General features: G+C 45.1%; 1 protein-coding gene across 5 annotated transcripts in view; it reads right to left on the bottom strand.

Annotated features, from left to right (window-relative positions):
* The window catches only part of MARF1 (meiosis regulator and mRNA stability factor 1), a 47,430-nt gene extending 24,684 nt beyond the window's left edge, over positions 1-22,746 (bottom strand). Inside the window, exons 1-14 of one of the 5 annotated variants that reach the window (XM_047780447.1) lie at positions 22,633-22,746; positions 18,813-19,014; positions 16,283-16,432; positions 15,743-15,775; positions 14,812-14,986; positions 13,369-13,598; positions 12,465-12,582; positions 11,747-11,919; positions 8,450-8,875; positions 7,989-8,146; positions 7,463-7,621; positions 5,979-6,168; positions 5,095-5,273; positions 2,881-2,961 (exon numbers count right to left, since the gene is read on the bottom strand). In XM_047780447.1, coding sequence (XP_047636403.1) covers positions 2,881-2,961; positions 5,095-5,273; positions 5,979-6,168; positions 7,463-7,621; positions 7,989-8,146; positions 8,450-8,875; positions 11,747-11,919; positions 12,465-12,582; positions 13,369-13,598; positions 14,812-14,986; positions 15,743-15,775; positions 16,283-16,432; positions 18,813-18,956 — 2,216 coding nt within the window. In that variant the 5' untranslated portion in view covers positions 18,957-19,014; positions 22,633-22,746. Of the gene's footprint in view, positions 1-2,880; positions 2,962-5,094; positions 5,274-5,978; positions 6,169-7,462; positions 7,622-7,988; positions 8,147-8,449; positions 8,876-11,746; positions 11,920-12,464; positions 12,583-13,368; positions 13,599-14,811; positions 14,987-15,742; positions 16,433-18,812; positions 19,015-22,632 lie in introns of all 5 variants that reach the window. The other 4 variants (XM_047780444.1, XM_047780445.1, XM_047780448.1 and 1 more) reach the window with 4 other exon arrangements.
* Between the last annotated feature and the right edge of the window lie 753 nt (positions 22,747-23,499).

The following is a 23,499-nucleotide window of genomic DNA, read 5'->3' as shown; positions in this document are numbered from 1 at the left end:
AAAAATAAATAAATAAATACATAAAGGACACAATGAACTTCTTTGCAGAGCAGATACTGACTCACAGACTTTGAAAAATTTACGGTTTCCAAATGAGACAGGTTGGGGGGTGGGGAGAATGCACTGAGGGTTTGGGATGGAAATGCTATAAAATTGGGTTGTGATGATTGTTGTACAACTATAAATGTAATAAAATTCATTGAGTAATTTAAAAAGAAAGAAATGGACACTAAAAAAAAAAAATAAAGGAAAAAGAAGTACCTGACAGCTTAGATAAAGGGCTACAACCAAGAACGGTTCCCCTGCCTCTTCAAAAAGTGATACTGGGATAATGTTACTATAAATTCATTCACCATCGAACCAGTGATGCTTGGCACTCCTTCCCATCATCCCTGGCCCAGTGCCCGTCACAGTGATTATATATACCATTTGGTACCTACCCTCTGACCCTGCACAGTCTCTGTAAATGGCTCACCTTGTTTTTTGAGATGGAAAGTTATCTGCTATGGCCCTTTTCAGCTTGGCCTCCCCTTCACTTCCAAATCCCTCTATATCCCGTCTCACCATCTCTGCTCCCGTCACTCAAACGACACATCCCTTTCCAGACACTCCCCTGCATCTCCTCTACTCAGGCCTCCTGACCTGCACTTCCTCTGAGGCGGGATTCCCCCAGCACCACCCTGACTCTCATCCTTCACACCTGGAGCCAAAAGGCACAGGATCTGGGAGTTCCCGTCGTGGCGCAGTGGTTAACGAATCTGACTGGGAACCATGAGGTTGCGGGTTCGGTCCCTGCCCTTGCTCAGTGGGTTGGCGATGCGGCGTTGCCGTGAGCTGTGGTGTAGGTTGCAGATGCAGCTCGGATCCTGCGTTGCTGTGGCTCTGGCGTAGGCCGGTGGCTACAGCTCCGATTCAGCCCCTGGCCTGGGATCCTCCATGTGCCGCGGGAGCGGCCCAAGAAATAGCAACAACAACAACAACAAAAAAGACAAAAGACAAAAAAAAAAAAAGGCACAGGATCTGAAGGCAGACAGATTTGAATTCAAACCTGATTCAACCTGTGTGACCTTAGTCAAGTTACATAACCAGTCCAGGCCTCAGTTTTCCCATCTATAAGATGGGGCAACAATCCCTACCTCACAGGGTTGACGCGCGCATTAAACGTAGTGACTCAGGGAGGGGGCTCAGCACATGGAAAGTGCTGTGTTAGCTGCTGGAATGGCCCCTTCCCAGGGCCCGCCCTACACACTCAGATCCCCATTACCACCACCCGCCTCGAATCCCGGCCCCCATGCTGCCCCACTCCATAGATGCGGCCCCCTCTGGGCTCTCTCGGTCTGGAGCCCTCGGGTGTACCCTGTAGTGGACACAGCTGGTCTCCCCAGAGCTGCCTCCGCTGCTTCACCATCCAGTCTGCCACCCCTTCCCTCCAGGATGTTCCCCACACGACTCTTCAGAGCCGCCCCTGTCACCAGTGGCCCCCCCCCGTACCCCAACCCCACACCACTTCCTCAGCCCCCCACTCCCACCCCCCGCCCTGATAATGCTCTGGCCTCTGGGTTCCCGCCAGTCTCCGTCCCTGGCTCCTTCCACTCTCCTCCCTCCCTGAGCTCATGGGCTCCCGGGTCTCTCGTGATCGCCTGCACGCAAGTAAGTACCTGCCGTTATCGTCAGAGCTGGCTCTTCCCGAGGGAGACTTCCCAAGTGCAGAAGACCACGTGACCTCTCCGCCCAGAGAGCCCAACACCCCCTACCACCCTCTAGGACTCATTCGCCCAAGGCCAAGATCAAACCTCAGTGTACTTCCTAAACAAGCTTCCTCTACTTCTCTCTTCTGGTTCAGCACATAACCATCCTCCTAGTCACCCAGGCAAAAAACGTAGAATCGCACTGACCTCCATTTTTTACTTTGCCGGCTACACAAAACTAGTCACCAAAACCTATTTCACCGCTGTCCGAAACTTCCGTGGTGTCGCGTTCCCTCTGTTCCGACAGCACCTGCTCAGAGCGGCGACAGGTGCTTCTGTTCCCCCCTGTCCCACCACGCCATCCCCGCCCTGGCCCTTCCTCTGTGGCCACCTGCAGGCTCTTCCCACTGCCCCACTTCCTCTGATACCTCACTGGCTCCCACCAGCCAGGGGATAATGGTCAAACTCCTGGTTCTTTCCAGCCTCTGTATCCTCAGAGCATTTTCTCCCCCCTGCTCCTTTTTAATGATGGTTTTCTTTGCTCTATATAATAAACAGTGTTTCTTCCCTTCCAGACATAACCCCATCAAGGACAAGGGCTCTCTCCCCGGCTCTGCACCCTCCACAGAGCCTTTCATTCGGCTAAGCACCTGCTGAGCATCTACTGTGTGCTGCGCACAGAAGACACAGTGTCAGGTCAGATCCAGTGCCTGCCGTCCAGAGAGGCTACCGTCCAGAAGGTGCTCGAAAATGTTTGCTCAAGGAATAACAAAAAGCATCAGGCAAGTGGAAAAAAATGAAAGTACAGCTTTGGGGACTGAGATCTAAATGTGCTATAAATGAAAGACTTTCTTTTTTTTTGGCCATGCACACGACATGCAGAAGTTCCTGGGCTAAGGACCGAATCTGCACCACAGCAGCAACAATGCCAAATCCTTAACTGAAAGGCCACCAGGGAACTCCCAAAAAGTTCAATCCCTTCCATATGCCACAAGTGCAGCCAAACAAATAAAAAATTTAAAGAAATAAACTGTGTGTTAAAACTGGAATTTCAAGCTGAATACCACTGTCTTTGTCTCATTTTCTCCTCTAGGCTGGATGTTCCTTAAGAGCTGGTACCAGTTTTATGCAAGGAAATCACCCATAAGTACTGACTGGATCAATGAAAAAAAAAAAAATAACCCTCACTCACTTTTTTTCATAGATGTCTGTAAATTTGAAAAGAGGCAGACAACAGGCGGGAGCATCCTGAAGAATAGACATTGTTTCTGCACTGTAAGACAAAAGTTTAGCCAATTAGAGAACAAGCTGTATTTTAAAAAGAGTTCATAAAAATGATTAACATATCGTGAATGCAAAACAAAGTTACCCATTTATATGTGAGAGTTGATCTTCCAGAAAAATGTAAAGAACACATTTGAGGGGAGCTCCCATTGTGGCGAAGCAAAAACAAATCTGACTAGGAACCATGAGGTTTGATTGCTGGACTCGCTCAGTGGGTTAAGGATCTGGTGTTGCCATGAGCTGCGGTGTGGGTTGCAGATGTGGCTGAGATCCCACGTTGCTGTGGCTGTGGTGTAGGCTGGCAGCTGTAGGTCCGATTAACCCCGTGCCTGGGAACTTCCATATGCCACAGGTGTGGCCCTAAAAAGCAAAAAAAAAAAAAAAAGAGAAAGAAGAAAGAATAAGTCACACACTTGGATTCTTATCAGACTCAAGCACAGGGCTTTCCATACCTGTGTATCAGAAAGACACTGACTAGTCACTGACACAAACACTGTTAATTCAGAGCAGAGGCAGAAAAGCCTATCTCCTGCTACAGTGCAGCTCATAACAGACAGGGGAAAGGAATTCCCAGAGTTGAAGATACAAAAACTGTTAAGAGTGACTGGCTTTGAGCCATAGGATTATGGATGATTTTTTGTTCCCTGTTCCTTACATGTTTCTGAAATTTCCAAAGTTTCTTCCATGGGTATTACTTTTACTCTAGGAAATTAAAAAAATAACTTAAAGTAGGAGTTCCTGCTGTGGCACAATGGGATCGGTGCTGTCTCTGCAGCACCAGGACACAGGTTTGCTCTCCAGCCCAGCACAGTGGGTTAAAGGATCCAGTGTTACCAGAGTTGCGGTGTAGGTTGCAACTGCCACTTGGATCTGATCCCTGGCCCAGGAACTCCATATTTCATGGGGCAGTCAAAAAAAAAGAAAGAAAGAAAGAAAGAAAGAAACCTTAAAATAATGGGGAAGTTTTGACTTGTGTACCTCAGGAAATGTTACCAGAATAAGTGAACATCCATCATCTCATATAGACACAATATAAAAGACAATTTCTTCATGATGAGAACTCTTTCCGTACATAAAATAAAGCACTGTTAATTATGTTAATCATGTTGTACTTTATGACCCTAGTATTTATTTATTTATTTATTTTTGTCCTTTTAGGGCCACACCTGCGGCATATGGAGGTTCCCAGGCTAGGGGCGAATCAGAGCTATAGCTGCAGGTCTACACCACAGCCACAGCAACATGGGATCCGAGCCTTGTCTGCAACCTACACCACAACTCATGGCAATGCCAGATCCTTAACCCACAGAGTGAGGCCAGGGATCGAACCCGCAACTTCATGGTTACTAGTCAGATTTGTTTCCACTGCGCCATGATGGGAACTCTTTATCTATCTTCTAACTGGGAGTTTCTACCTTCTGATTACCCTTGTCCAATTACTGCCCCCCCCCCCCCGTAACCACAAAACTAACCTCTTTTTCTATGCGTTGCTTATAATTTTCAAGTATAGTTGACCTACAACACTGTTAGCTCCTAATGCACAGACGATGCTGCACACCTTAAACTTATACTGTAGAGTGTGTCAAAAGCATCTTAGGAATAAAAATCATTACCAGCTTCTTAAGATTAATCTAGTCATCACGTGGACTTGTGGGGCTGGGTGTCTATTTGACATTAAAGACACATCTGCAAGTTGAGAGCCTGAAGCTTTGTAGATCTACCCCTTAGAGAGAAATCTACCTTCTCCTAAGATTAGAAGGTAGTATTTCAGACTTTCCAAGCTTACAAACTTTTATTGTAGAGGTCTACTATTTTTAGAACCTATTCTGGATACACGGCATAATTATTTTACTCCTAAGCGCCTGCCAAGTGTGAGCTGCACTTCATCTTTGATTAATGACTTGAACGAGAGTGAATTATTCTCACTAGCTTCTGTCAAACCTACTATGTCTAACATCTACCCTATTTTTATCTCTATCGATGGAGAACACAAGCTACTGCCTATGTGACCCGCACAGGAGGGTTGGGAATGGGATAAAGCCTCTTTTTATTATTTCTAAAATTGCTGTTGGGCCAAAAATGTTAGTTCCTGAAATGAATGGCTTGTCTGTTTGCTCTTTACCTCAGTAAAGAGAGTGATTTATTAGCAGCTCCTGTGGCAAGTGAGACCAGGATCTTCTTGCTGCCAATTTTGTATCGGTGGAGGCTGTTCACCGCACTGATTGCTTCTTGTAAGTTTTCCATCTGAACGACGGCTTTGAGCTGATAATCCGTGTGGGGGCTGAGCTCAACACTCTTCACCTACAGCCAGAACAAGAGCAGAATGCTGTGTCTACCCAGAACCGTGTCGTCTTAAAATGGAGGGTGAATCATTAGGAAACTGGTTTGTGGACTTCAGCGCTGCCGTGGGGGACCTGAACTCTCAACTTCTGCCAACCCAAATGTGACTGAGCTAGGCTGGGTGACCTTGGGGAGGTGACCCTAGCCTGGCCTGCCTGTGCGCCCGGACACATCAGAGCTCTCCCAGGCAGACTCAGGAGCCAACACACGCAAGGAGTCTTTTGGTTCTTCTCCAGACCCGGTGAAAACTGGGAGCCTCGCTGTTTTAAGAATCAGTAAAAGGTGCATTTTTAGCAAAGTGCACCTAAAAACTGAATCAGATACAGTAAGACATTAACCAGAATAGACAATGTTATTTTAGAATCCTATTTCCATATTTTAGCAGCCAGAGCTAATTAAAACCCATTAATGTTTTATTTCCCGAAGTGCCACTTAAAGCCCTGCCTGTGACCACAAGCGCTTCCCTGTCAGGCTTCTCGCCCTCTGGGGCTGAACACTGAGCACACAGCACCACCAAGAGGCGACCAGAGGAAATACAGGAGGGAGCTCCTGCTCCTCAGGAACGCTTGCCTCCTGCCTGTGGTAATGGGTACTGAACTAAGTGCTCTTGACTTGAAAGGCCAGCAAGGGTTGAAACAAAGGCAGGAACGCCAGGGAAAAGGTTACCTTGCCGTGCCTAGAAAATGCTTCCTGCATGAGCTGCTGCAGCTCCTTCCGGGATAATCTGTAGTCTATGTTGCTGATCTGGATGTCAGCACCATTTGCAAACGGGTCTGGGCAGTCGGCAGCAACGCTTGAATTTGCAACGTTGAAAGCAAGTGGGGATGCTCTGTTGAAAGGGTTTAGGGACATACTCCTGCTTAAAACATACATATTGATATTATTTTTTAAAAACAGTATTCTATTTATTTAGCTTATATCATTTGGATTTTGTTTGGCGGTGTGCAAAAACAGCCCTCCACAATACAATTTGCTTTTCAAATTATCTTTTTATCTTCCATGATTGAGACTCAATTGCCAAAAGTTCTATCTGTTGACCCTCTTATTAACAACAAATAAATTAATACCAAATATTCTGTTATTGGATTAAAGCTAAAGGCAGAAATTACGGACAGGCTTGAGGAATTAACTTCCCGCTTTCATTTACCCCTTTCCCCCCACTCCCCCAGGTCTGAGAAAGCTAGTTATTCTTGCTCATATGTTGTCGTAGAAAAACTTCCATATGAATTTGTAGATGTCATTTTACAGGTACAAAGTCACCTTTTTTTTTTTTTTTTTGTGGCATCCACAGCATTTGGAAGTTCCCAGGCCAGGGATCAAACACACACTACAGCAATGACCTGAGCCAGAGCACTGACACCAGGCCCTTAACCTGCTGCACCATCAGGGAACGCCTCAGAGTCACTTTCCATAGCACGTCTTCTCCAGCTCATCAGAACCAAAATGATGCGAGAAGGGGCTTGTGGGATGCAACCTGGCCCTGCAGCTCCTTCTGTCTTCCAAGCTTCCAGAATTAGTCAGTGGGTGTTGAGGAAGCATAAATCAGTTCTGCACTGTTCAGAGTGTTACAGTGGTTAACAGAGACCCTCATTCTTCAAACCCTCTTACTACTCCATGAGTAAGAATAACCAATGCCTGTCGGTTTGGGCCTTTCTCGCAGCATGATGACACGATGAGGACATAGTGAGGACATGGTAAGGACACTGCAACATGCCTCCCATCAGGGGCCAAGGACTCCGGGACAGGCTTCTCTCTCTGACCTCAGCTTACCAAGATTCCCACACAGAGCAGAGAGAAATGGAGAGAAACAATATCCCCCAACGTTACTGGAGGAAAAGGGGGCTGGCAGAGGACGGATGAAATATTTCTTTTAATTATGCACTTCTGTATTGCCTGAATTCTGTTAAACAAACACATTATTTCATAACCTCTTCGACTCCACATAACCACTCCATAGATCAAGAACTATTTACCGACCAAAAAAAAGTGTATGTGTGCGGAGTTTCCTGATGGCTCCGTGTGTTAAGGATCTGGCGTTGTCACTACTGTGGCATGAGTTTGATCCCTGGCCCGGGAACTTCTGCGTGCTGCAAGTGGGGCCAACCCCGTACCCCATACGAAACAACAACAACCAGAAAAACCCCACTTACCGAGAAGACCAAGACTGAGAGGTGAGCAGAGGACCAACTTGCCTTGAAGTGATCAGCTTGCTAAAAGCAGAGGGGTAGCTCACTTGGAAGACAGTCTCCTCTTTATCCTTTTTCTCGACGGGAGAACTGGGAACACTTCGGGCACTGAGGTTCTCTTTCCTAATGGAGGAAAACAGTGAAGGGAAAAGGTCCCTCATTTTCCTTCACATTAAGACAAGCAGCAGGAGCTCCTGTTGTGGCTCAGCAGAAAGGAACCTGACTAGGAACCACGCGGACGCAGGTTCGATCCCAGGCCTTGCTCAGTGGGTTAAGGATCCGGTGTTGCCATGAGCTGTGGCGTGGGTCACAGACACAGCTCAGATCTAGCATGGCTGTGGCTGTGGTGTAGGCTGGCAGCTGTAGCTCCTATTAGACATCTAGGCCTAGGCCTGGGAACTTCCATAAACTGTGCGTGCGGCCCTAAAAAAAGAAAAAAAAAAGAAAAAAAAAAAGACAAGCAACTATGAGGGAGATTATTGGAACCTACTTCGGATTGGTTTTGTAAACGGATTCTGCCGCCCCCGAGGTTTTAGGTGTGAGTGCTGCAGCACTTGAGTTTCTGTGAGGAGGTGCTACTGGCCTCGGGTGGCCTTGCTGGGGCTCACTGATTCGAGCGCCGGTCTTCGACTCCAGGCGGCACAGCTCCTTAAAAGAGACAAGAGCAAGGGAGTTTAATGGGTAAGTCCCCAAACTGTGTCAGAACTCACATAGAAAACATGTGACTCTGGGAGTTTGCTGGTGGAACAGTAGATTAAGTATCTGGTACTGTCACTGCTGTGGTTAGGGGTTCAATTTCTGCCTGGGAACCTCCACACACTGCAAGCACTGACAAACAAACAAAATCTGACTCTGAGTATCCTCAAAAATGGAAAAAAAGGACACACCAAAACCAAGCAAGCATACAGACAGACATCATAAGCTTCCAAAAGCAAGAGGTATCACAATTACCTGTAAACTTTTAACATGGGTATTTTTGGTAGCAGATCCAGAATTTGCCTGCGACCCTTTTCCAGGTGCAGCTTTGGCACTGGAAGATGGTTCACTTGTATCTTTGATGAGGCACAATTTTGGATTCTTAAGTTTTTTGGGAGACTTTGCTTTATCAGCAGTTGCATTTGAACTCTTTGTTTCACAGAGTTCTCCACTTTTTGGAGTAAATGACACAATGATCCTATTACCAAAGACATCTTCGTTTTCCATTCGCTTCAGAGCCCGTTCCGCGCTATCCCGGTTTATGAAGCGGAGAATTGCACTGCATCCTGTGATATTCAGCACTTTCCCACCACAGTTATCAGACAGGCGTCGGAGTCTGTTGCTGATGCTCTTGCCATCTTTATTTGCTGGTAGGTTATAAACGTAGAGCAGAGTGTGGCACTGTTGACACAGAGAAAAAGTGTTATAACAGGTTAACTCAAGGGCGCACATTCAATTTCAAATTAAGAAGGACTAGGAGTGGAGTTCCTAATGTGGAACTCCACTCCTTAATGGCTCAGCAAGTTAAGACCCCAACTAGTATCCATGACAATGCGGGTTCGGTCCCTGGCCTCGCTCAGTGTGTTAAGGATCTAGCATTGCTGCAAGCTGTGACAGGATCGCAGATGTGACTTGGATCCCGTGTTGCTGTGGTGCAGGCCTGCAGCTACAGCTCCAATTTGACCCCTAGTCTGGGAACTTGCATATGCCGCATGTGCAGCCCTAAAAAGAAAAAAGATTAAAGGATAAATTGGGAAAATACAGAATAGAAAATAATAGGACAATGAGTGATCTCCAAACTAGCTATAGCTAGCAACCTAGAAGGAGTGCAACAGATTTATATGGAAGAGAGAAAACTTATTTAGACTGAAAAACACAGCAAAAGAGAAATTTCTCTAAAATGAGCACTTTGGGGAGTTCCCATCATGGCTCAGTGATTAACGAATCCGAGTAGGAACCATGAGGTTGCTGGTTCGATCCCTGGCCTTGCTCAGTGGGTTAAGGATCCAACATTGCCGTGAGCTGTGGTGTAGGTCGCAGACTCAGCTTGGATCCCGCATTGCTGTGGCTTTGGCGCAGGTCAGCAGCTACAGCTCCAATTCGACCTCTAGCCTGGAAACCTCCATATGCTGTGGGAGTGGCGCAAGAAATGGCAAAAAGACAAAAAAAATAATAAAATAAAATAAAATAGAATGGAATTATCACGTTGGTGAATAAGAAAAAATATGTGGCAAGACTTAATGTTGTTGGAGTTCCCAATGTGGCTCAGCAGTAACAAACCCGACTACTATCCAAGAAGACGTGGGTTCGAGCCCTGGCCTCACTCAGTGGGTTAAGGATCCGGCATTGCCATGAGCTGTGGTGTAGGCTGCAGACTCAGCTCAGATTCCACGTTGTGGCTGTGGTGTAGGCCGGCAGCTGCAGCTCTGATTCCACCCCTTTTGGGAACTTCCCTATGTGGGTGCAGCTCTAAAAAGACCAGGAAAAAAAAAAGATTAATATTGTCAATAATCATCTTATGCTTCTTTTTTTTTTAAATCCCCTCTTCTGCCTCTTTCTTTCTTTCTTTTTTTTTTTTTTTTTTTAGGGCCGCACCCACGGTATATGGAAGTTCCCAGGCTAGGGGTTGAACTGGAGCTGCAGCTGCTGGCCTATACCACAGCGACACTGGATCCTTAACCCACTGAACCGACTGAGCGAGGCCAGGGATCAAATGCTTTTTTTTTTTTTTTTTTTAAAACCATAAGGCATCAGGATCTCTATCTACAGTGGGCAATCTCTCACCTAAAATACTCCATTTGACTTAAAGACCCTCCAGGTTAAAAAAGTGAGTGCTAAACAGAAGTGGAAGGGAGGAAATGGAGCTATAGCCAGAAGAATAAAAACACAATGAATAACAACAAAAGTGAATTAGGAGAGCAGCTCCAAAGGCTGAGGAAGGGTGTGCGTGCTACTTCTCTGGTATCTCCAACTGCGCAGCATCCTTAGCATGTGCTGAATCTCGGGCCAGCCTCTGATCACACTGGGCAGCAGGAAGGCACTGGGATCAGCAGTGCAAGTGCCTGAATCTGGAGACTGAGAGCCAGTCTCGGCTCTGCTACAATCAGGCTGTGTGACCTCCTGGGGCTTGCTTACTTTTCCTAACTGCTGACTCCCTTCTCCCTAAAACGAAGACACTACGGGAAGTCATTCCTAAAGTGCTTTTGTAGCTCTGAAGTTGTTAAAACATGTAAAAACTGCATTTCATGGGAGTTCTCTTGTGGCACAGTAGGTTAAGGATCTGGCATTGTCACTGCAGCAGCTCTGGTCACTGTGTGGTTCGGGTTGGGCCTGAGAACTTCCTCGAGCTGCAAGTGTGGCCCAAAAAAACCCCCAAAAGCCAAAAAACCCAAAACTGCATTTCCTGAATGGGACTGCCCATTCTCTTGGCCCACCCACGCCGCTCTCTGTTATTACTGTTGAGGAATTACACATACATTCCCCAAACGGCTTAAATGCAAGTTCAGTGTTGCGGTAAACAGTCTTATTCTAAATCCAGACAATCAGAAACGCTCCTCCTGCTGGAAACACGGGCACACTCGCCTAGCAAGTGGCTTAACAGGCTACAGGTGTGGTGACTACCACTCCTCACCATGCCCTGCATGGCAGGGATTGCAGCCATGGGCAAGAGGCTCAGAGGCCTGCCGAAGCTTGAAGATTAAATGCCACACCTGGCCCATCATGCTGTTCATTTGACTCCAAGCACCCCGAGTATGTGCAAACCATCACCATATTTCCTTTTTTTTTTTTTTTGGCTGCACTCGCAGCTTGTGGAAGTTCCCAAGGGCCAGGGATCAAGCCAGCATCATGGTTGTAACCAGAGCCGCAGCACACCAGGTCCTTAACCCACTGGGCCATGAGGGAACTCCATCACCATCACCTTTCCCCCTAAAACCTGGAAGTGAAAAGAGTAACAACTCTTATTCCATTAACTCCACCCACCTGACACAAGACATGGCTAGTCCTGGAGACACTGGCCAGTAGTTGTCCGTAACATAAATCTAAAAATCAACTTCCTATGGTATTTTGAAAAACTAAAAGCAAAACTCATACCTATCAATTATCTGGGTATCTGTAAGAGAAGAACCGAAAGTTTCCAGGGCTCTTTCAAAAGCTGGCCAGCCATTGCCAAGCAACAACCTCACCTGGGCTTGGAGGCCGCTTGTTAAGGGCTGTCTTGCACCTCCATGGCCTCATGGTGGAATACAGCAGTAAGGACACAAACCCACTTACTGGCATTTTTAGTGGTAACCTGGGGGGCAGGTCGGAAATGAACTCTTCAAATCTGATCAGCTCGTTAGCATGATGCAGCAGGGCTTCGGAGGCCTGGTTCTTATGGACCAGAATGATGTGGAAACCATGCCTGTGCCTCAGGTCACTAAGTTCCAATGCAAAATTGACATCAGCTGAAAGAAAAGGCACAGCCCACCCCCATCCCCAAACATTAGAAACACTTGACAGAGGGTCAACTCTATTGACGCCACTGAGAAGACTTATTCAAAGTGGCTCCTCCTCCACCCCTTTTCAGAGTAGGAACACATTTCCCATCAGAGGAATTAACATGCGAAGACGATTTTACCATATCCTTGTATTCAACTGCAAGACACGCTACTTCCAAGAGTAAAAGGAAGCCAACGTTAATATTCTGGGGAGCCTCAACTTTGAAAACTATTCATCTCAGATTTTTTAAATTAGCAAGAGGGCACAGGATTTTTTTTTAATTACATTTTAAAAAAAACTTAATTTGGCCCCACAGTAATCCTTACTCATGTTCCACGGAGAAAAGCACAGAAATCCACGCAGGCCATTTTTTTTTTTTCTGAACAGTTTTCAAAGCAAAGCTTAAACACGTCCCATGAGGTTTAGCGTCTATGGGGGCACACCTGTTGGCTTCTATGGTAATTCAGACACGGTGAGTTTAGCTGAAATCACCAGATGTTTCTACACTTACTTGACACAAGAACCACTGTGGCAGGAGCAGTGTGAGTATTTGCAAACCTTCGGAGGCTTTGGCGGAGCTTGTCGTCAGCAGCGTTCTTTGCAGTAGCATTGATGTGGGCAACAGTTACCTGCATTTGTTTATAATAAGGACAAATAAGCAAGAGCTGAGGGTAGAAAATCGCTACATGTTCTGCCCACATCTTAACAGACAGTGACTCTGCCACTATGGAACAGAGCAGTTATGAAAATCAAAGGAAATGATATACATGTAACCACGATACTAGGAAAGCACTCATCACATATAACCAGCCTTACTGAAAGATCAGACATGATTAAATGATTTAAGAATTAATCTTTTGCTAATTTCCTTTTATTTACAAACTTAGCAGAAATGCATATTTTTGAACAAATTTTTGAATTGGAAAAAAAATTTTTTTTTTGGCTGCACCTACAGCATGTGAAAGTTCTCAGGCCAGGGACTGAACCCACACCACAGCAGCAACCCAAGCCACAACAGTGACAATGCTGGATCCTAAACCCACTGTACCACGAGGGAACTGCTGAACTTAAATTCTCAAAAAAAACGAAATTAACAGGAGGTCCCTTCATGGCTCAGTGGTTAACGAACCTGACCAGGATCCATCCATGAGAATGCAGGTTTGATCTCTGGCCTGGCTTAGTGGGTTAAGGATTCATTGTTGCCATGAGCTGTGGTATAGGTCGAAGATTCAGCTCGGATCCTGTGTTGCTGTGGCTGTGGCACAGGCCGGCAGCTGTAGTTCCAATCAGACCCCTAGCCTGGGAACTTCCATATGCCATTTGGTGCAGCCCTAAAAAGCAAAAAATAAAAAAATAAAAAAATAATAACATGTGCTTATTCTTCTACCAAAACAGGTAAAAATTCTTTTTCTTACCTGGCAATTATTCAGCTCTTGAATAACTTCTTTGTTTTCTTTACTGATGTCACACACACAAATGAATTCTGCTTCTCTGTGGCCTTTAAAAAACTTCTCACGGATTCTCTGGACAACTGCAGTCGCTGAGCGGCCAGAGGGGACTGAGCAGTTTTCAATATCCCAAAAAACTCCAATGGGGGGTAAGTTTTCTAGCACCTGTCCAGCCAGCGGCGCAACTTCTGGTGACCCTTAAGAAATGTTAACACTTTCAATTACACATGGTAAGAAAAAAGAGGTGACGTTAAAATAAATAGTTAGCTGCCTATCATTCTTACTGGCAGGAAAACAAAATTATTGATTGGTGCTTTTTTTGTTAATTTTTTACTGAAGTATAGTTGATTTACAGCATTGTGCCAATTTCTGCTGCACAGTATGGTGACCCAGTCACACATATACACATTCTTTTTCTCACACCATCTTCCATCATGTTCTAGCCCAAGAGACTGTACATAGTTCCCTACACTGTACGGAAGGACCTGATGTGGAATGATGTTAAGTTTAGGGTTACTAACCTCACTGGCTGCCTTAATAAAACAACTCTAAGTTGCCAAAGCATCTCGAAGCTTTGATTCCTATCTTTTAGGAGGGAACAAATCTAAAGGTCAAGTTACTTTAAGCCCACAATAAATCCATCACAAAGCACGAGCCATTCTCATGCTGACCAGTTAAGCGCCTCTCAACACTAACTCGTTCCTAAATGGACAGGCCTTGATCTTCATCCTCTACCCACTCAGTGCGGAAGTACAATGAAGAGAAGACCAGGGGTGAAGTTCTTACTATCTTTGATTTTAAATGATGGTGCTTTTTTTGGCGGCACTCATGGCATGCAGAAGTTCTTGGCCAGGGGGTCAAACCCTCGCCACAGCAGCGACAACACCCTATCCTTAACCTGCTGTTAGGGAACTCCCTAAGTGAGTTTTAACACTGCAGTCACATCTGCTTCAACAAAAAATATTTTTAAAAGATAACATATCACATCAACTACTTTTTGGGTAAATGGTCTTAGGTTTTCAAACACTGTTTTTCATCAGCTATTGCTAAATCTTCCTAAATACTAAGTATGTCTTAGGAAGATACAACCAGCTAGTGATTTTGAACCGAAGTTGACACCAAGTCCCTTCCAGCATTTGTTTCTAATATACTCCCCGTTTATATATATATATATATATATATATATATATATATATAGCTTCTGATCTTAAACAGCCTCAGCACAACATAAAGGGTGAGTGACTTACGGGTAAGAATAAAGAGGTTTCTACCAAGAGATGGAAATGGAGACTCACATACACAGTAGCCTTAGAACCACAAGGAATCTTTTAAAGGCGGTTAGATGCAGTGTTAGTATCAGGTATGGACAACTATTTAAATACGCGTATTGTATACGATACTGTCATTTACCAAATTTCGAAGCAGCTTTGCCTAGACTGGTCGCCAATAACAACGTGGTCTCCTTCCCTGTTCCTTTGGTTCCACAGCCATTACACAGAGGAATAGTAACAGGTGCAGTTTGAGTATTTGGAGGTGGTATATTTGGCCAGACTTTAGCAGCATCAATTACACTATTTCTTGCCGGCTGTTTTAAAATGTTTTTAAAAAGAGGAGGAGGTTTCAGACACGTCATTTCAGAACCTAGAGTTACATACAACAACTGAAAACACATGCTAAGTGTTTCTCCTTTCCACCTGCAAACCTCTGATAAAACGTCATTTTCAAATTACTGTTCCCAGAACTACTGGCTATCAACGCATAAACTCACTTCGGAAGTGGCTTGAAATGACCAGGGAAGAGAGTCACACGAGCAGACCTTTGCGTGCTGGGGCATGTGTCTGCCACACTGCAGACCTCAGACATGTTTTACATAAAAGGAAGTCAAGTCTTATTTAGTTTTCCTTTCAGAAAAAAAAGGAAGCCAAGTTTCAAGTTCCCCAGTTATTACAAAAGGCCAACACGCAGTTACCTACGTTACATGAATGGGTCCACGTATCAGGTGGGTGCTAGCTATATGAAATCACAATTGTGCTCGAGCTTTTAAAGACAAAACAGGACACGAGGCTTTGCCGAGCTAAGGTCGCATGTAGGAAAGAGGTTTATTGCAGGAGACTCTAAGAGCATAAACTAATAAATAATTACTCTACACTTTGTTTGAATGCTCCCTCCCTGTGCTTCTTTCAGGACCAGCAGTTACCCGGATGGGGAGAAAGCCACATCACGAGGGAGTCTTCAACCCCAGGCACAATAAAGATTTCTTTCGAGATACATCCACTTGATTTAAAAAAGTCATTCCTCAAACCTCCGTTGCACCCAACATAACAAATAAAAAGATACAAACCTTGTTTAGACAGTCTTCGCAGTAAAGTGAGCCCTTTAAACAAACCGGAGGTACCACATTTAGGTGCAAAGAGTTGGTGCATAAGTGAGGCGTTAGCTCCGACTGTGAAATGTGCTCTTCCAAGTGCCCGGGAGCCCCACTTGTGAAATCAGAGCAGGGGAAATAGCCAGCGGAGGATGTGCAGCTCTGGAGAGCCGGAAACTGATGGAGCTTGTGCCCATTACCATGACAGGATTGGAAATGGAGCTTTCCACAACACGGCAGGTGTTTGCAGGAAGAGAGGTTACTTTCTAGACACATGCTGGGAAAGTCACTTGCAACGCCGGCCAAACTGTTCCTAGCTGAGGCATTCTGGAGTGAAGAGGCGGACTGGAAAGCAAACCCTGACCCTACCTGACACGTGATTGTCCTGGTGCTTTGTGAGTCTAACAGTGCACCCGGGGGAATCAAGCTACCGGTGCCTCCGCCACCGCCACCGCCACTACCAAAACGCATTGGCGAAGTGGAGGGGTCATTAGTGCAATGCGCACAGCAGCTTACTTTGGGGACAGTTGAAAGCTGTATTTTAGGTTGCTGAAGAGAATGGATATCTGGAAGTGGGACTGCTGGAAAAAGTTTAGAGCCAGCATGAAGGGGAGATGGTACATCCTTTAATTCCACAGCAACTTTCTTGTTCTCCATGTAATCTTTCTGAGAAAAGAAAACCAGAACACAAGTTAATGCTACGAAGCCCGTGATCTGGGGTTACTCACACTGAAATGGAAATAGTGTTCAAGCCTATTGACATCACTCAATGACAACCACACACAATGGCATGACAGCTAAAACCAGGGGCATTCTTCAGAGGTCTGCGGGAGGTGAACACTGAAACAGACAACTAAAATGAAGACCGTGTCCTCCCGAATTTTAAGAGACTGGGGAAGGGGGTCTGTTTACATTCTCAGCAAGCCTGATGAACCATCTATGCCTCAGTGGCTTCCCTTTGATAACTTCCCCTTGCCTCCCAGGGTCTTCTGAAGACCAAAATAGGTGGTAGAAAAACAACCAAGTCCCAAGAGCATTCACTAAAGACGGCCTACAGGCTAAGCGCACTGATGGTTCCTGCAGTCAGACCACAGGTGATTTTAGTAAGGTTCTCCAGCGGAGAAAATCTCAAACGCTATGGATGAGATGAGCCATCCGCCCAGTGGCCCATCCATGAATAGGTCTTAAAGGTGTTGCTGATGACATTTAACAAACCCTGGGATATCATGACCTAAAGCCATGACGCCAACAATGACTTTGTAGCCAATGGGAAAAATGAGAGTAATTAGAAAACTACTTGGGAAAAAGACACAAGAGACCTAGTTTGTCATACACCTCACCACAGCCACATGAGGCCATGTGTGTATAAAGGCTGTAGCATGGCACTGGTGTCAGAGACCCGGGTCTGAATGGGATACTCAATGGCTTTATGCTCTTGGGTAAATGACTTTAACCTCGCTATGCTTTGGTTTTATCATCCTTCAACTGGGAACAAGAGCATGCACCTCCTACAGTTAGAAGAATAAAATGGGACGGGGCACACCAAGCACTCAGCAGAGCATGGAGCCACGGAAAGGGGATCTAAGTCATCAGTGGCCCTTACCGGCTGAGGGCAGGCATGACGACGACGGAGAGGATGGTCTTGATGACTGAGACACACATGCTCACCCCTCAGAGCACAGAAGGGCCATCTGCCTGCTATGACTTTGCTTCTTTTGCTATGACTCTACACTCACCTGGGAGGGAAGACTCATTTGGGACAAATCTGGATTTTCAGTTAGACTTTTCCGAAAAGGGAGGTGACATCATTGGTCTGATGGCCAATGAGCAGTGTGTTCTACCCTCTTCTGATTTATACAGATCTAGCTCTTATGGGCAGGGAGGGTCATTGTGACTTGGTCTCCTTGAATGTCCTCAGTTCTGGGTACCACAGACAAAACTGAGATCCTGGATCTGTGATGCTGACAGCCCAATTCGGTATCATGTGACTCCAGGAGGGCCACGACTGCTACTCCAGGAAGCCCAGCTTGAACTGCCAACCCTCAGTACAAACTGCCCCTAAAGTAAAATCCCTCTGAAATACCCCCAATGACTGATGCCATGCAACAAAACTACATAATGAAAACCTGGAGAAGACAGGCGATAAAATAGATTTTTTAGAAAGTCATCATCAATACCTGCTTTATAAATTCATAGTAAAGTCTCATTTTAATCCCCATTACAAGAGCAAAAAAAGAAAAAAAAAGAAAGGTGGTAACACGATGCAGGAAATGAAATCAGAAAAAAGTCAAAATTGGAGTTCCCGTCATGGCACAGCGGAAATGAATCCCACTAGGAACCATGAGGTTGTGGGTTCAATCCCTGGCCTCGCTCAGTGGCTTAAGCATCTGGCATTGCCATGAGCCGTGGTGTAGGTCACAGATGTGGCTCGGATCCCGTGTTGCTGTGGCTCTGGTGTGGGCCCATGGCTACAGCTCCTCTGGGACCCCTAGCCTGGGAACCTCCATATGCCGCGGAGTGGCCCTAGAAAAGGCAGAAAGACAAAAATAATAATAATAAATAAATAAAATTTAAAAAAAAAATTAAAGAAAAAGGTCAAAATCCTTATCAAAAGACGAAGGAGTTCTAGACATATTTAAATATTCAAGAGAAATGTTGAACAGAAAAAGACCATCCATAAGATCCTATCAGTCTTTGATTTTAAGACACAAAACTCAGAAGGCTACAGTAAAATAATATCTATTTTGTACTTTCCTCCAATTTTACTCTACAATGTGGATTTTGTCTTTGGACTCTGTGACTTGAATGAGAAACAAATATTCCCCCAAACTTTAACATCACATATTTAAAGCATCTACTGCTACTTAGTGTGGAAGCATAGAAGTTTAAAAATTATGCCCTTACTGAGTCAGGAATTATAATAAGGTGTTACGAGGAGTAACATAAGCAGGATGCAAGGAAAAACGTAGCACAGACCCCGGACCCAATGGAGCGCTCATCTTTAGCATAAGGAATATGCTATGTCCTTAGTTTTGCACATAGTTACCGTTTGGGGACTAAGTGGCAATGTTTGCTCAGGACGAGAAAAGCAATTAGAGAATTTCCAAAGCCATGGCTTAGCGTCATTATCTTGTTGAAGCCATCCAAGTGTTCTGCTGCAGGAGTTCTCAGTTCCTTTTCCTTCCATCATACAGCCAGCCAAAGTAGTTCAACATTCTTTCATCTTTCTTTTCTTTCATTCTTCCACCCTGTTAAGAATGAGATTTCAATGTTATCTATTTGTATAAGTACAAATTTTACTACTGAAATGTGAGACTACAACTATATTTATGGTGCAATGGCTCTCAACAAGTCAGATCTTAAGGAACAAAAGCAAAATGGCTATCAAATCGTATCACAGCTTACTAAAATTGGTAAACTCGGTTGACTATGCTTGAATTCTAACTATATCAATCTGATTAAAAAAAAAAAAACACTATAAGCTCCCATTCCTTATAGTTCATAGCTTTTCAAATAAAAATGAACCTTGGGAGTTCCCACTGTGGCACAATGGGATTGGAGGGATCCCTGGAGCGCTGGGATGTAGGCCTGATCCCTGGCCTGCCCAGCACAGTGAGTTAAGGATATGGCATTGCTGCAGCTGCAGCATAGGTTGCAACTGCAGCTCAGATCTGATCCCTAGCCCAGGCACTCCATATACCGTGGGGCAGCCAAAAAAGGAGAAAAAAAAAGAACCCTGGATGAGCCCTATTCCTTTTCAGCCATGCTTGAGAGAAGTAGCCAAATCTTGGACACCTGCATTTCCCTGAGTGAACTCTCTCCTCTTCAACCCCCTCTGGCCCTAAGTAGACTTCTTCTATGGCACATCTTAATTCTTCCTGACTATCTCTCCCAAAAGACTCTATTTGTGAGAGTCAAAAAGTTAACAGAAGCAAGCATGTAATTTTAGTAAAAGTACAACCCCATGTCCTCATTCCCAATTATGTAAGACTGTGAAATTGATTTCAGAGCCACCTATCCCACTGTGTCTTCAATAAGAGTATGGAAGGTCCAAATTAAGTAACCTCTGTGGACTTTGAATTTGATTTCGCTACAGAACAAATCGAACCAACTTCTTAGTTTACCTATTATAAAAGTGCAATCTGATATCCGACCAAAAATCTAACAGAGAAATCTCAAGTCCCAGATGTGCTGCATCTACTCCAGAGTAACAACACTCTCACGAGTCTTAAACAGGACAATAAGAGCAGATTAAATCAATAGTAGCCACTGGGCATGCAGGCAGCCTGCCAAGAGCAAGGACATCTGAACCTCATTTCCAAGCCCTTGCCATCAAACCCCAACTACCACCTTAGGAGTACCGAAAATGGCCATTTTAAGGTTATTAATTTATCTTTCAGAAGTTCCTGAGCATATAGAAAAGAACTGCTTTTGGCTACCTCCCTAATAAGATTTTAATGTCTACACAGTAACATGAGGGGAGAGATGACTATATATGCACTCTATCTAAGACACAGGGAACAGATCCCATAGAGCAGGGGTAGGCAAACTAAGCCTGCCAGCCCAACCCAGCCCACTGCTTGTATTTAAATGACCTGTGAACTAAGAATGTATTTTACATCTTTTCATTCTTGGGAAAAATCAAAAGAATAATAATATTTGGTGGCGAAGTTACATGAAATTCAGATCTCAGTGTCTATGATGGGTTTTATTTGAGACACAGCCATGATTATTTAAGTTCTGTCTAAGGCTGTTTTTGCACTACAATTGCACAGTTGATTACCTGCAACAGAGACTACATGGCCCGCAGAGTCAAAAATATTTATTATTTGGCCGCTATGTGAAAGCTACAAACCTTCATTAGGTTTCAGGTTCTTACCTCTGCAGAATGTGCCTAATTTCTCCCCTGTCCATCTTCCCTGGGAAGAAAAATCAGATAAAGAGCCCCACCATCTGTTTGTCTTCACGACTGTATTGCTTGTGCCAAGCACAGAGCCTCCTACATAGTGTACAGCAAGTAAATATTTGTCGAATGAGAGAAGCAGCTATTTACTCACAAAAACTGGAGCTTATCTGGAGATAAAGATGGAGTTACCCGCCACAGTGATAGTAAATTATGGTACTTGTGTTTCCTCTTAAATACAGACATAAAAAAATACAGATAGCATATCCCCTAAGAATCTCCTCTCCAGATCATAAAAATTGTGGTGTTCATGATATACACAACTTCAGCATGCCCTCTCAAGCCTCTTCAAGGCCAATTCCAGAAGTGAGCTAACATGGCAAGTAAAATATAGTTTACAAAGAGTTTGTATTTAACATTAGTTACTTCCTCATTCAATGAATATTTACTTAGTATCTACTATGTAGCATGCCTGTGCTTGGCAAGGGATACAATGATGAAAACAAGTAGACAATGAGATTCACTTATGTCCTCATTCCCCTCCACCACCACCACCACAAATCTATGAGAAAGACAGGGAAAAATTAGCCATGTTTATGGAGGTGGAAACAAATTTTATGAAATTTTGTCACTTGCCCACTATCACACAATTAGAAATGGAACAGAGCCACCTCTTTGCACCACTGGAGGTACTTTCACTGTCACTCACAAGCAACAGAAAGCACAAACATATTAGCTTGTTAGTAGCCTGCACTTGGAAATTTTCCCAAATATTCCTTCAAATGACATCAAGGCATTTAGATAGCCAAAGCCAAGTTCTGTTCCATTTGAGTGGCAGTCTTACTTCTGCCATGATATCTCAGAGTCTTTGAGCAATTCAGAACGTGGATGAGAGCACAGACTGCGATGTCAGACTGTCTTCATCCTCCTAATAGTCCCAATTCTGCTGCTTCCTCTCTGTACAGCTTTGGACAACACACAACATGTCTGAACTGCAAATACCATCTGTAAAATGGGCCTGATAATAGCAGTAACAACTTCAGAAGTTTGTTGTTGGTATTAAATGAGACAGTCAAAGCAGCAGTGGCCTTCTCTCAACACCTGATCTAGTCCTGGACACCACACATCGCTCCATCCCGTTCCTGGTTTCTTTTATTGTTCTCTTTCATAGCTCTTCTACCTAAAATTATCTTCCTTGCTTGCTTTTTTGTTATATAAAAATATAAAATATTTAAATATTTTAAATATAAACTCCAAGACAGCACTGACCATGTTTTCTTATTCATTACTGTATTCTCTGTGTCTGGCATATATCAATTATTGTTGAATGAAGAGTGAAGTAAATGTCTACGAAGATCCTTTAGGTTTCAATCTACTTGCATGCAAAACATATTTCCGTTCAGAGATGTCGGAAATTCCAAAAGATGTAACCGGAAAGCTCTAGGTAATACCAGAAAAGTAACAGGAAAACTCTAAAAGGTCTATCACTGTGTCGCAATACAATTTGTGGGAGTGGCTCAGGCCAAAAGGCAACTTAATACTCTCGGTCTAGCCAGAGGCTACACCCTAGGCAGTGCTCACAGACCGAGGAGAATGCAAAACGCTAGAGCGGGTTACAAAAACCCCAGCCCTTTTCTTCCTCTCTTAAACTTGCACTGTACACACTCCTCTAGAAGGCTTGCTCTCCACACCTGGATGGCCCCGTAGGGAGCAGAGAAACAAGTGTGGGCAGGTAGCCAAACACCCTCAAAGGGCAGCAGCAGCGCTGCAATGACAGTCGTAAACTAACCTGAAAAGGAGACAACTGAACCTTTAGCGGGGGCCTGAAAGGTGGGTACCAGTCCTTCCCCTCGGGACTAGCTAGCCTCCCCCACCCCCGCCCGCAAGAAGCAGGAGAAGGAGGGGACACTCTCCCCCTCTCCAGCCTTGTGGCCCCAGAGCAATGGGAGCGTCGGGAACTCACCTCAGCCGCCGGCTCCACCTCCGCTCACATTCCGGCCCCGCCGCCTTCCCCCCCGCCCCCCCCAAGCCCTTTGTTTTGATTCCCGACTCCGCAGCTCCCGCCGCCGCCGCCAAGCGCACCCTCCACTTCCGCTTCCGCACCGCACCGCCCCTGTCGCAAAACCGACGCCCTTCTCACCCCTGGCTCCGCCCCTTCCTCCGCCCCTCCCCCGCCGCCGAGTCCTCCCCGCGCGGGGCGTGCTGGGAACCTCGGGGGGGGCGGGGCCTCGCGGCCCTGCAGCCTCGTCAGGCTCAGTCCCCTCCCGATAAACCCCTAAATAGGGACCTTCCCAGGGGGCGACCCAGGCTTTTTTGGCAAAAACCCTTAACTTAAGGAGGCCTTGCCCCTGGCTTATCGTAGTGGAGTGGAAAGGAACCTGAAAGCGGAGAACTGGGGAGCTTGTGAAGCGGTACCGGGGGAAAAAACCTGCTAACCGGGATTTGATACTGTTCAGCTCCTTTGGCCTTTGACGGAAAGCGATTTAAAAGGGATTTCAATGAAAAACTCGATCGTTTTGGCTTTTGTTTTCTCTTACCCGCTCTTGTCACGTGATGATTCTACCTTTTTTTTTTTTTTTTTTTAATGAAATGACGCATATTTGCCACAGTATCCTTGATCTAGTGCAGCCTAGTGGCGAGCGGAGAAAAAAATAACTTCCGACTGTGCTGCCAGCGAAGTCATTCGGGCCGGCAGGGCTCCTCGCGAAGCTGCGATCCATCTGGCGAAGATAATAAAGCGTGTGCCAAGACTAAGTTGGATTTTGTCACCAATTAAGAGGTCCTCGTGACTTCAGTAAGAAAATGTATTTTTTTAAAGCCCTGATCCAAA

Source organism: Phacochoerus africanus, chromosome 5 (genome assembly GCF_016906955.1).
Source record: "Phacochoerus africanus isolate WHEZ1 chromosome 5, ROS_Pafr_v1, whole genome shotgun sequence".
NCBI lineage: Eukaryota > Metazoa > Chordata > Mammalia > Artiodactyla > Suidae > Phacochoerus > Phacochoerus africanus.
This window is presented reverse-complemented; position numbering and strand designations above follow the sequence as displayed.